The sequence below is a fragment of the Coptis chinensis genome, chromosome 1 (genome assembly GCF_015680905.1).
Source record: "Coptis chinensis isolate HL-2020 chromosome 1, ASM1568090v1, whole genome shotgun sequence".
NCBI classification, from domain to species: Eukaryota; Viridiplantae; Streptophyta; class Magnoliopsida; order Ranunculales; family Ranunculaceae; genus Coptis; species Coptis chinensis.
The window spans coordinates 2,371,519-2,384,563 of NC_141456.1; the positions used below are offsets into that span (position 1 = coordinate 2,371,519).

Genomic DNA, 13,045 nt, shown 5'->3' on the forward strand with positions numbered 1-13,045 from the left:
TACATAATCCATTCAAACAAATGTAATATGTAATATTTTACATTATACATAATTCTTTCCTTTGATTTTTCTACCCCAATTTTCTTTCCTAGCACGTGCAACGCACGTGCCCGTTTACTAGTTAATACTAAATAAAATAACAAATATTCCAACGAAACCTGCGCTACCTCCAGAGTGATAATGTTTTGCTTGGTGCTGTAATCAGAAAGTCAGAAACCATCATATGATTTGATTAGTAAAAAACGGTTCAAGATTTGAAGTTAATTGGGAGCCTTATCTCATATTTTCGTTAGGATAAGTTGGGTGAGTTATTCCGAAAACCATTACCTGTTGCTTCTACTATTGCTTATTTGTGGTGTGTGTGTAAGGCTCCAGCTTGTCGTGGCGGTGGTGCTACTGTCTACTGTGCTAGGCCACGTTTCTTCACTTTTGTCTATTTAATACATGAAGGTACACCAGCATAGTGGCTTTACTTGTTCATGAATCGTGGTGAGCTTTAGCGAAAAATAAAAATAAATAAATAAATCGTGGTGTATAGTGGACTACGTTATAACCATAAGGGATAAAGCCATTCCCTCTCCCTCTCCCTCTCTTTATGATATTTAACTATGAAGAGACGCGATTATCTGAATTAGGAATTCAGAGGGGTCCGCGGTATTAATACTCCATAAATAGGACTAAAACCTTTTTGACTAATTCAAAGTTATTAGTATTTTTCTATTAAATACACAAAAAGCACTAACATCAAGCAGTTGCCGCGGGATTACACAATTTATAGTATTAGAGTTTTTTTTTTTTTTTTAACCACTCGAAAAAAAAATTAGTTGCCGCTAGATGATTTTGTTTACTAAAATGGAGTCTTTGTTTGTGTTAATTATCAAAACTCTTTTTCATTAATTTGATCACAAAATTTTCTTATAACATATAAAAATATTTATTGCGAAATAGCAAAATTATGATTTGATTGTATATTTTTTTTGTCATAGTTTTAGTGTTGTTTTTGGAGTGTATAAAGAAACTTTAAAAAAGAAAATGAGGTATTTATATGTCGTGTGTATTTAACACCTTGAAAATTTGAACTGAAAAAAAAAACCAAAACAATACTATATCCACCGCGGCATTTATTTTTTTGTGTTTTTTTTTTTTTTCAGTTCAAATTGTACATATTAAACACAAGACATTATTGTTTTACTTTTTGTCAAAGAGATGCTAGTCCCATCAAATAGAAATGCCAATACCACCCCAATTCCAAGTAAAAAAGTACGCTTGTGCGTTTTGTGGATTTTCTCCTTGGTATAAATTGGTTCACTATGTGGCCAAGTCTCGTCCAAGTAACAAAATGTCAATCTCTGGGGAATGACGGAATGTAGTGAATTGATGTCGGCCTGTCGGGGGATAAGAAATGGCAAGTAATACCCTCATGTTACCAACCAGTACTCTTAATAATCCCGCAACCCCCAAAAGAAACACAAACCATTAAGCTCCAACCTCAAACTTCAAATGTATAAATTGAATCTAACTCGACTAGAACTGCTCATCAAATTTGTTTTGAAAGTGTTCCACAAAGTTCGCTAGTGGGCTTTAAAATGGCAGTGAAAGTGTATGGTTCAATCAGGGCAGTTTGTCCTCAGAGAGTCATGGCATGCCTTCTTGAGAAAGATGTGGAATTTGAACTCATTCACGTCGATTTAGACACTGGCGAGCATAAAAGACCAGAGTTTCTCGTTCGACAGGTGAATTTTTACTTTTTATGATTCAATGTTAGCTCTAAATTTTTCTCTGAATATTTCATTTTCGGTATCCTTTACTTGTACGAGCATCTCCAACTGGTCCTAGACTCCTAGGCCTTGTGCCAGCCCAACCACAGAATAGAAAGGGGCCTTAGTATGTATCTGCTTTCTTGACAATCCTCCGATCCGGACTCTGGATCAAGCTTCAATCCACAATTGACCTTTGCATATTTGTTTTCCTTGCAGCCCTTTGGACAAGTTCCAGCCATAGAGGACGGAGATTTGAAACTTTTTGGTAAGTACACTGATTAATATACATAGAGACAAAGAGGTGACCACTATGAACAAATGAACAATGAATTAATCATGCAATAGGTTTAACTGTATGCTTGTATGTAACATATATTATGCCAACTCTTTGCCTAAATGTTCACTCTCCACCGCACTGTCAAAAAATCAAGGGTTAACTATGAGTGTAACACCAGTTTTCCAAAGGCATAGCTTCTTAATTATTGCAAGTTTAAGTCATGGAACTTGGTTCAATTGATTTGTAATCCTCGATATGTATCATCCAGAGTCAAGGGCGATTATAAGGTATTATGCAGCTAAGTACGCAGACCGCGGTCCAAATCTAATAGGCAACACTCTAGAGGAAAGAGCATTAGTTGATCAATGGATTGAAGTAGAAGCCCACAACTTCGATGACTTGGTGTTCGGTATTGTATTTAATCTTGTTATCCTTCCCAAAATGGGTAAGCCTGGGGACATTGCAGTAGCCCACGTTAGTGAACAAAAGCTTGAGAAGGTCCTTGATATTTATGAGGAAAGACTATCTAAGAGCAAATATCTTGCTGGGGATTCATTTACTCTTGCTGATTTAACACACCTTCCAGCCACTAAGCACTTAATGAATGAAGCTGGAATGAGTCACCTTATAAAGGGTAGAAAATACTTGAATGCATGGTGGGAAGACATTTCCAGTCGACCAGCTTGGAAGAAATTGATGAAGCTTATGGATTAAGAGTTAAGGATATTTTCTGTTAAGGTTGCGGGTGCTCGAGATGCAAAATTTGTTGCTTTTAAGAATCTAATGTGGTTTTCTTTCTGAATTTTTTTTTCTTCTAAGTATATGTTGTAGTGGTTGTACCACTGTACTAAAAAATAATATGGAAATTGCTTCTTTTGCATATCCGGACTCCGGGTGGTAATTTTTTTTTTAAATTATTAATCGTCTACAATTTGAACTTGGAAACACTAACACAGCTTGGATCAGTCCAAAAGTGGCCAAAACCTTCATTAAAATTTCCTCAAACATGAAGAAACAGCTTAACACGGCAAATTCCGTGCACATTTTACTTAACTCAGATATTATAGATATATAGAGAAGACACACTTCACAGTTCACACTACTAGTTCCAAAGGAATATCTGAGAGCGCAGCTAGTGTGCATATTGTCTCAAAATACTACGTTTATATTGGCCATCTTATATAGACTGCTTCAAGAGATCTCATTCACGGCAAGGTTTAGTGCAAAAGCATCTACGACGAAATCCTCTGCATTTCCCTCCTCGAAAGCCTTCAGTCTGGCAAACACCAGCGCAATTGCTCTTCCTCACGCACATGCCTTTGAACCGATGGCTTGGTGATTCACAAGTCCTTCCCTCGATAATGGTCGCTCCTACCTCTTCAACAAAGAAAAGCAAGTTCACCCTAGTGTCAAGCATTTACAATTTACTTGTGTATGCCACATGTTTTCAGTTATTATAATGTTCCAAAAGGGTTAACTTGTGTATGCCACGGTATGCTTTGAAAGAATTGAAAGACATTTTTTTTTCACAATTTCAAAAAACAAGACACCATCTGACAATATTATATACATCCAACATAGTGATCGATCAGATTTACAAGATAGTGGACTCGAGTGTCACTCGCTGTTTGTGATCAATATTTAATGCCAATTTCATGCTTGTGAAAAAAAAAAAAAGAAACACAATCTAGTTGGCATAGAAGGTGAGGAAGCCAGGTTCTGAATCGTTTATACTAATAACAAGACATAGTTTTGTTCCATTTGGTCTAGAACACACTTAGTTATGCACATAACTAAATTTTGTCCATGCAAAACTACAGTTACTTACCAATTGCCGTAAGGAGCAATACAGTGAAAAGAGCCGAAAACAGACGCATTTTTTTCTCCATTGGGTTTAGGGAAAGAGAGTAGATCGAGTGAACTGTGAATGTAGATGGAAGAGAGCATGTACCTCTCTTTATATAATTTTTTTTTCGCAATACATGGGCTAACTTGTAAAGTGTGAAAGGGATACATGATTCCGACAACCTCACCTACAAATAGCTTCTTTTTTCTTTCTTCGTTTTGTTTTTTGGATAATGACCTATACATGCTTAGTAGTCATGTTGCAAAGAAGTATGGCACTAGTGTTAGAGCCAATTCAAAAATGCAAAAGCTACTTTTGAAAATAAAATAAAAATGCACACATGACTTAGCTGGCGTTCTTGCAATCGTATCTGTTTATTTGTTTAAAGTCTAAACAGTTTTAGAGTCGACCCACTATCCCTTAGTATCTACATCTTGTTTTCTTTTTTCTTTTTCTAGTCTCTTATTCTTCTCTTTACACCCAGAAGAGTGTATGATGGTGTTTCAGAAATTCAAATAAGGTAATATTAAGATTTAACATTCGAAGCTTTAGCTCTTCAAATTTCACTTACTTATAACTTTATAAGGTATTCTAAGAGGCATCTGACAAATGACTTTCAGGGATTAGTGTATCGATTTTATTAGTGTATCACCTCAGTAAAATGCACTTTCAGGGAGGTACGTAACTACTGCGTATGCAACTCATTTTTGAATCGAGCACATAAAGCAAAGTTAAAGGCACTTTTCCTAAACCCCTTTTTTTTTCTTCTTCTTAAGCTAGACATGGAAGGTAAGAATTAAGAAATGGAAAGGGAAAACAATAAAGTAAAATAAAGATAAAATTGCAATTAATTTATGTCTTGAATCTGTAGCACAATAGTTCAAACCTTCCACACGAATCATAAACGTGTTGGTGGGAAAAGCCATATATAGAATAACTCCCACGAGTCAGTAGACTAAAGAACCTGAACAAATCCATAAAGTAGTTTACGAAGAGACAAGGAATAATTGTTTGGGTTAGTTTAGTGTTACCCCCCCAACACACACACACTAGATGAGCCAATTTCTAGTGGGTAATACTAGTTAACCCTAATTGTTTTTCCAATGATATACCTCACAATCCCATAGTAGTTGGGATCATCAGTTCAGTTGAGCTAACAGAACTGGTTTGGACCTTGCTTTGGGAAAAGAACTTGCCATGAAAGTGTCTTTGTAGACCTTTGTCAATTGTACACAGAGAAGAGGATGACGAGTTTGGATCATGTAACAACAGTTATGAAGTTCCAACCTTAGCAAACTTATCCTTCAGCACAGAAAATTCACCATGGGGTTACATGATGTCACTGACGTGTACTCCACACGAGTTGACGTTGTATGGTTTGAAAAAGGTTAAATCTCTGCTGGATTAATAAGGTGCTAAGAGCGAATCTCCATGACTGAAGGTAAATGATCCAAAGAAAATGAAAAGCCATATAAAGTACGCAAAGCACAAATCCAAAATCCATTGAACTGGTCGCTAGTTACGAAGAGGAGTGGCAATTTGTTAATACAAGAGATGAGACCTGCAGATACATCATTTGTTCTTGTTACTTGCTCATTCGCGATTTAGCAGAGTTCTGCAGTAAAGGAGACAAAGGCTGTCTTGAACTAGGGCTATCGAACTCTATCATCCTCTTAATCGGACTGCACCTCTTGGGGCTCGACTTTCTTTTGTTGCTCTGAAAAAGAAACATGAACCAATTTTAATAATTGATCACGTGTGCAGTACGGTATTGGACTGCTTTATAGGAAAACGTTAAAAGTCACAAGAGATAAGCCGGACACTACAAAAATGTTCAGATAGGTTAAAGCTAACAATCTGACTCAAATGCGCATTATATAGTCCTACGTAATACGATCTTAGGAACTATCCATTACTATGTCCTTAAAAAAGAAGGATTATCTAATATAAGTTGCTACATATATCCATTACTATGTCCTTAAAAAGAAGCTCAATAGAAGTTGCTACATGATCATCACTCTGATATTAACTCAACATCTCGTTCAATCTGAAAAGACTTACAAAGTATTAGTATCAACAAAATGTAAAATCTCACCTTTGCTGAAGTATTATGTCCATCCCCGGACCCTGAATGGCGCTTTTCTTTGTTGTACAGCCTCAACAACTTTTTGTTCTCTACATCCAAGATGTTATTATCTTCAAATAGTACGTTCACCTGTAGGATAAAATACAAAAACGTTACCAAAAGAAGTAGTGGAATATAAACCTTAAACAACATAGGAAAAACCATCCATGCTAACCTCCTCCTCAGCCTTGGTAAGGTTAATTTTAAGATGCTCCTTCTCATTCTGCAGTGTCTTGACTTCAGCCACCAATGATACAACAATTTGACTGGATGGTCGCGAAACTGCAACAGATAAAACAAAAATTCTGCATATCAATCAAGATTTTTTTTTTTTTTTTTTTGCGTTAAGACGCCGCCCGGTCCTAGGAAGTACTTGCATCTATAATAAATTAACAACTAATTGAGGGCTTGAGGCATTGATATTCTCTTTTAGCTTCTTAACTTCTTGTGTATTGATTTAGTAATACAACAACAAAATCAGAGTGAATCAAAATATATTTTCTTGACACATGAACCATTGGACGTGATTAAATATTTTCTAGCTTGTGTGCATCAATCCAGCAGAAGATATGAATACTCCATCCCATACCTCCAAAATATATAAGTGCATTACACATAAAGTAGAAACTATCAACATAAGTTATTAAAGATGAAAAATGAATAAAGAACTCACCGGTCCCACATATTAAGCAACTTCTTATACGATTCGAACATTTTATTTGCTTCTAGAAAAGCACGTGCATTTGCTACTAATCCATCTTTCTCAACCATCGAAGCTAGCACTGAATCAAGTAAACCTTCTTCCAAAGTTGCACCACATGGAGACGAGTCATGCTTTAAGAAAAAACATGATAAGAATTTGTCAGACCTCTCAACAGTATAATTTAAAAAGTAGAATAAAGAAATTTAAAAACCAATAATGTATTACAGGGCCATCATCCGATGCTGAAGAACTATAAGCAATGACCTAAAGAAATCACAAGAAACTCTGTCACTTAAGATTATTAGAAAAAGGAAACTCATTGTACATAAAATTATATTTTCCTTGCATTTATTCTAACTTTGTTTTTAGTGCAAAAAGGGATGCCACTTATTAGTGTGTCTTCTCATGAGATAGGAAGCATAAATAAGAGAAGTTTACCACCCCTAAAGTCATTCATCAGCATTCCACCCAACAAAATTCTTACATGCCCTCATGGAACTTCTCCCTTAAAGTTTTTGAAGGTTGTAGAAAGTTCACATGGAACTTCTCCATAGAAGTCTTTGAAGGTGATGGGCAATAACTTCATATTATGCTTTTTATCTGATATCTTCACAAAAAAGTGTATCTTCCTACTAATAACCCTTTTCCAATCAAACACACAGTAATAAGCCGCTAACAATAACGTCTATTTGCTACTAAACTAAGAGCCTTTTTTGATGGATATGTTGGCAGATTGCATAGACAACCCAATGGTACTGGCCATCTCACTAATAAGATCACTATTAGTTGTTTAAAACAGTAATCAAACATCAAGTGCCAAATTAAGTTTTAGAAAAAAAATTAAGAGTTATTAACTCACGGGCATGGCGGCTAGTACATGTGGGCGTGGACTTTGGTCGTCTGCTTTCAGCAAAGAACATTTGCTACAGTGAATAGGATTATCACTACATCCTTGCAACCTGAGTAATGCAAAATGAATAACAAACTTAGCATACTAATACACGCAAAAACATTTATCCCCACTATAAAATTTGACCAGTACCCATTTATATACCTTGATTGCTCAAGCATAGTAATCTTTTCTCTCATCAAATGTAACTCCTCAGTCAACCGTGTTTCGCTAACCTGCCACCAAAGAAACCCAACTAATCAATACACAAAAATTTAAAACCTTTTAAAATCATTAAACAACATTGGGGGATATATATATATATATAAATAATAAATATACCATGTGCTTCTCGCATTTTTTTCTATAAATTTCCAACTCTTCTGAAGCATTCTTCAACTCATCTTCGATATCAAGAACACGAACCTCAGCCTCTTTAGCCCTTTCATCTGCTTCATTAGCAAATTCCATCAACGCTTCTCGATCCGATCATCATAAAGCAAACACTCTTTCTCCCATCTTGAACACTGGTTCAAAAGATTAGTACACTCAGTAGCCAACTTCTGATTCTCCTCCACAAATTTCTTCAATGCTAGTGCACTTTGACTCGCTTCCGACTAAATAAAAATTAAAACAAAACAAAATTATATATAAAAAAAATTAAGTTTAATAATGTAGAAAAATAAAAAGTTCCTACTAACCCTAGCACGGTCGATTCTTTGGTCTTTATCTTTTAATCTGGAATGTAAAAGAAAATACTGATCTTGAAGACATTTTCTTGCTTGTTCAGAGGCACGGAGTTTTAATTCAAGTGTGTTTGTGGAAATAGGGAGACCTAAAGAGAAATCGATTGATTCTTTAATGAACTCGTCAATTTCTTGAGGGAGATCTATACTACTATTGGCTCTTGATGTTGTTGTTGTGGGTTCTTCGGAACTCATTTTTTTTCTTGGAGATATTCAAAACCCTAGAAATGGAATTTGGTCGGAAGGAGAGAGAGAGAGAGAAAGGAGTAGCCGTTGAGAGATTTTTTTGAACTTGAAAAAGAGGTTTATATAGTGTCTGTTCGGTCCGACACCAGAATTTCAAACGTCACTTAACTAACAAAAATAACCATCACTAATATGTTTATTGAGTAATATTAACCTCATTTAAGTAATATTAACAAAAATTCATGATTGTTATGGTATTTCTAAGTTTTAGATTTAGCGGATTTTTTTTATATATAATCTTCTAATTATTTTAAATATCGTCACAAAAAATTATTCAAATCTGAAATTTGTAATCCCATTGAATATAGTCAACAAATTAAGAAATTTGACTAATTATAAACAGTTCATTTTTACGATTTTTAATACTATATTTAATAAGTTTAGAACACAAAAATTAACCTGATCTAAAAACTTACAAATGTCCAAACGGTTTAAGAAATTTGACTAATTATAAACAGTTCATTTTTACGATTTTTAATACTATATTTAATAAGTTTAGAACACAAAAATTAACCTGATCTAAAAACTTACAAATGTCCAAACGGTTTTGAGTTTGGTTAAGTATTTTTATAACACCTAGAACAGTAGAACCCCTACCTTAAGGATTTTGGCGTATAGGTGTGGAATGCTAATCACAATTATCATTGCTGCATCTGATAGAATATGTGAACTAAATATATGAATGACGAAAGTTTTATATATTTTCTCTTCCAAACACGTGTGAAATGCCAATATTTAAAAGAACATTAAATCACACTAAAATGTTTATGTATGAAGATCCACACACATATTACTACACATTTACAGCGTTTGGGGAATTCCGAATAAACCATAAAAACAAAAGTAACTTCTCCATAAAACAAAACCACGACGACCTCCACGGTGTTTTGTTGGCATTTGTATTCACCCTGTCCAAACCAACCATTTGAGAAGTCACTGTAATTATAATAATCCTGCCAATCAGAAAATAATCAAGTCAATAAACAGATGAAAAATAACGAGAAGTCCCCACAAAAAATAAAAATACACTCTATGCCCACATCTCAACATGTCAGACCAAAGACCATGAATGCATACTCCAAAAAAAGTAGACATTTACGCTACGGTTGGTTCAGAAACCCTCATCATTTGTAGTGTGAATGGTCTTTAGCTACATCTCAGACACTTGATGCAGACATTATTGAAAAAAGAAAGCTTAACGCATTTATTGTTACTATGGTGGTTCAGTATCAGCCTAGTCCCATTGCTATTTCAGAAGTTGGTGCCTAGTTATAATGTGCAGAACAAAATAAAGATCTGATTAATAAAAGAAGGGAAACAAATTACTTAGGAACAACATTTAGCCGCTTGGGACCTATCTGCTGGTCTGTCAACGAGAACCATCCCTGCAGGATTTTGAGAAGGCTGGGCCCTAGGTAACCTCCTTGCTGCTTGCATGAAAACAAATATTCAAGGTCAAGACGAAAGAAAGAAAATTAAAAGTAATGGATAGAAACTGCTTGGTTCACATATACAAAAATATCATTAGACAGAATCGAAATCTATAGACAATGAAACAAGTATCCTTTTAAAGAATCCGCAATGATAACATACATAATTGTGTTACATAGCTAAAATTGCACTTGTGATAACGATATGGGTACATGGTGGCAACATAGATGGGCCTCACCAAAACCAAACATTGGATATCAACTCCTCTTCCAATCAAAAATTACAGAGAAGATTAAGATCCAGTGACACCTTTTAGCTGCCAACCTATTTGACAACCATCTAGATGGAGCACAACCCCAAATGGGACTTGCTTTTCGGGTCAAGAGGATCTCTTCACCATAGAGATAATCCTCAAAAAGAGGGGGAACAAACCATTTTTGACATTTCTACCCTGGAAAAGTACAGCTCAAAGTTTTCAATTTGCAATCATCTTTGGACAAGGTATAAAATGTACAATTAACCGATTTAGTGCAAGGAGATGGTCCGCCAAACATCAACTCAAACATTGGGGGTTCCATGAAGACACTGCCAAATAAAGTTCTAACGATACCCCACAATATGAATTGCAGCCATGCTCGTGCTTAGTAGGAAGCGTGTTAACCCATGGGAAAACCACTATCAGAATAACAAATATTTTACAGCCAGAAAATTGTAGTGGTTTACATATTTTCAGGAGGATAAAGGACATAAAATTCAGGAGTTCTATAGATGTTCAGATCATATTCCATTCCAGCTAACAATGCTAATAAATTAATAATAATCAGAAAGAATTTTCATCAATTAGAAGAAAATGAACACACCTATTTCGTAAAATACGTCGTTGACATTAGTAGCATTTTTTGCAGAGGTCTCCATGAAGAAAAGTCCATTCTCCTCTGCATATAAGCGTGCCTCCTGCAAGGGAATTTTTTTCAGAACTGATACATACGAAAGCACGGCTGGGCACGCGAGGATGCTTACATGGAAGAGCCGATAAAAAAGTGCAAATCAGAAAAGGAGATTAAGTTATTTCCATAACTTGGACGCTTTGTACTAAAATTTCTTTTCCTTTTACCTAACTCAGTAACTCCTGATGAAACAGTGTATGACACAAAGTACTAGCAGACTGTGATCATATTAATGGAAGTTTCTACCTAACATTTCCCCATTACTGTCACTAGAGTCATTGGTATCCCAAAAAACTAGAACAGACCAACCTAACCAGTATAATTATAAACACAACTTATAGAGCTTCAACCTTAACTCCATATCTGCAACTCAAAGACCCGTGCAGCTCATTAACTAGACATGTATATACTATTGTCTTTATTAAGTATGACCATGACATCAATTAAGCAGGGTGTGTATACTAAGGTCTGTAGGGAATGTGACCATGAAATTAACCACACAACCTAAAATACATTTAAAACCTCTTCAAAAAACAATAGTTCACTGAAAATTTTACTGTCAGTATCAGGCTTTAAGCATAGCACCATTAACATGTTCACTGAATAAAATTACACATTAAACAAAAATCAAATTGGGCACATCCTGCCAGCAACATGACACCATAGTGAAAATAAACATCTTTGTTACATTATAAAAAAAAGCCTACAAGTTGAATGGAAATCCCCGATCCGAATAAGTGTATGGATTCAAGCATTATAATTGGAGTAAATCGTCAAGACTTCAGAAAATGTAATAGAAAAAGTTTACTTCGCGCATCATACCCTTTACTTTTTGTCAACTTCAAAATTCACTTCCCCTACTGAGACTCGAGAGCAGTTTACCAATTTGATGTTTCCAAAAAAAAGACCTATTTATTTTTACTTGGAGCACATCATCATAAACAGCAATCTTGTTGCCTCCTTATATGTCAACTAATCATGATGAATTCTGCATAACCTAATTATAAATCCCCTATCATCTAACCAGAAATAAACCCTCCAAAAAATTCCATAAATTACACTCACCTCTGCTGTCACCTTCCTTTTTTCTTCCAAATCAGCTTTATTTCCCGCAAATGCCATGACCATACTAGGATTACCTGGAACAAAATTCAAAATAAACCTGTATTCATAACAAGTACCGATAAGGAAACCATCTCAAGCATATCCCTTTAACATATGGAAAGACCGCAAACCTTGTTTCTGCAGCTCTTGCACCCACTTCTTAGCACGTGTAAACGATTCCTAAAACCCAACAAAACAGATGTTCAATCAAATTTCAACCGAAAATCAAACTTTCACAATAAATCCAAGGAAACAAAAAAAAAAAACAAAAACCACACCGTGCTAGTTATGTCGTAAACGATGATAGCAGCCGCAGCACCTCGGTAATACATAGGAGCCAAACTATGATACCTCTCTTGTCCAGCAGTATCCCAAATCTCAAACTTAACAGTAGCATCATTTACTGCTAATGTTTGCGAAAAGAACGCTGCCCCGATCGTGGATTCCTATAAACACCTCAAAAACCCTAATTTAAACACCTCAAAAACCCTACAACAAGTAAATTCACATGAAATTCATCTCAAATTTACCTGAAATTCAAGAAATTGACCCTTAACAAACCGCAACACTAAACTTGATTTCCCTGCTCCCATATCTCCTAATAGAACCTAAGATCGAATCCCAACAAGTACAAATTTTAATAAAATAAATTGAAATTTAAAAAGTGTTAGGTGAAATTGAACTTACGAGCTTTGCATTGAGATTGTTGTTTCCAGTAGTTGCCATTTTTTGAAACCGAAAATTGAAATCTTCGATTTCGAGAATATGAGGATCGGGTTGAAATTTAATTAATTCGTCTGTTGGAATCGAGAATTGAGATGGAGACTCCAAAAGAGAGAAGACAAAGTAATTTGACGTGACGAAAGAGGAACGAAATGGTTTAAGAGTTATTATTTTTTACTGATTCTGTACATCTAGGTGTTATATAAGCGCTTACGTAATGCGCGCCAAGTAGCATTCATTGGCAGAAT

The 13,045-nt window shown here is 35.3% G+C and overlaps 2 protein-coding genes and 1 pseudogene across 3 annotated transcripts; 1 reads left to right on the forward strand and 2 right to left on the reverse strand.

Annotated features, from left to right (window-relative positions):
• The first annotated feature begins 1,322 nt into the window (after positions 1-1,322).
• Positions 1,323-2,917, forward strand: LOC147521250 (glutathione S-transferase F11-like). The gene is made up of 3 exons (XM_086601480.1): positions 1,323-1,733; positions 1,977-2,025; positions 2,306-2,917. The coding sequence occupies exons 1-3, from the start codon at positions 1,587-1,589 to the stop codon at positions 2,749-2,751; spliced, it is 642 nt and encodes a 213-aa protein (XP_086457606.1). The 5' UTR covers positions 1,323-1,586; the 3' UTR covers positions 2,752-2,917.
• A 2,456-nt stretch (positions 2,918-5,373) lies between these two features.
• Positions 5,374-8,653, reverse strand: LOC147521251 (uncharacterized; annotated as a pseudogene). The gene is made up of 8 exons (XR_015193562.1): positions 8,302-8,653; positions 7,943-8,217; positions 7,766-7,836; positions 7,571-7,670; positions 6,682-6,842; positions 6,184-6,313; positions 5,979-6,098; positions 5,374-5,600 (listed from the first exon to the last, which is right to left on the reverse strand). The product of XR_015193562.1 is annotated as an uncharacterized LOC147521251 (transcript).
• A 673-nt stretch (positions 8,654-9,326) lies between these two features.
• Positions 9,327-13,045, reverse strand: LOC147521252 (ras-related protein Rab5). Its single transcript, XM_086601597.1, has 8 exons — positions 12,762-13,045; positions 12,605-12,682; positions 12,353-12,520; positions 12,206-12,254; positions 12,036-12,109; positions 10,884-10,977; positions 9,919-10,019; positions 9,327-9,545 (listed from the first exon to the last, which is right to left on the reverse strand). Exons 1-7 carry the CDS (start codon positions 12,798-12,800, stop codon positions 9,919-9,921), a joined length of 603 nt encoding a protein of 200 aa, XP_086457723.1. The 5' UTR covers positions 12,801-13,045; the 3' UTR covers positions 9,327-9,545.

Coding starts and splice junctions, on each gene's coding strand:
- LOC147521250 (XM_086601480.1), top strand. CDS start 1,587: ATGGCAGTGAAAGTGTATGGTTCAATCAGGGCAGTTTGTCCTCAGAGA. Junction 1,734..1,976: donor CAGAGTTTCTCGTTCGACAG/GTGAATTTTTAC, acceptor TTTTCCTTGCAG/CCCTTTGGACAAGTTCCAGC. Junction 2,026..2,305: donor CGGAGATTTGAAACTTTTTG/GTAAGTACACTG, acceptor TGTATCATCCAG/AGTCAAGGGCGATTATAAGG.
- LOC147521252 (XM_086601597.1), bottom strand. CDS start 12,800: ATGGCAACTACTGGAAACAACAATCTCAATGCAAAGCTC. Junction 12,683..12,761: donor ACAATCTCAATGCAAAGCTC/GTAAGTTCAATT, acceptor ATTCGATCTTAG/GTTCTATTAGGAGATATGGG. Junction 12,110..12,205: donor GCAAGAGCTGCAGAAACAAG/GTTTGCGGTCTT, acceptor ATTTTGTTCCAG/GTAATCCTAGTATGGTCATG.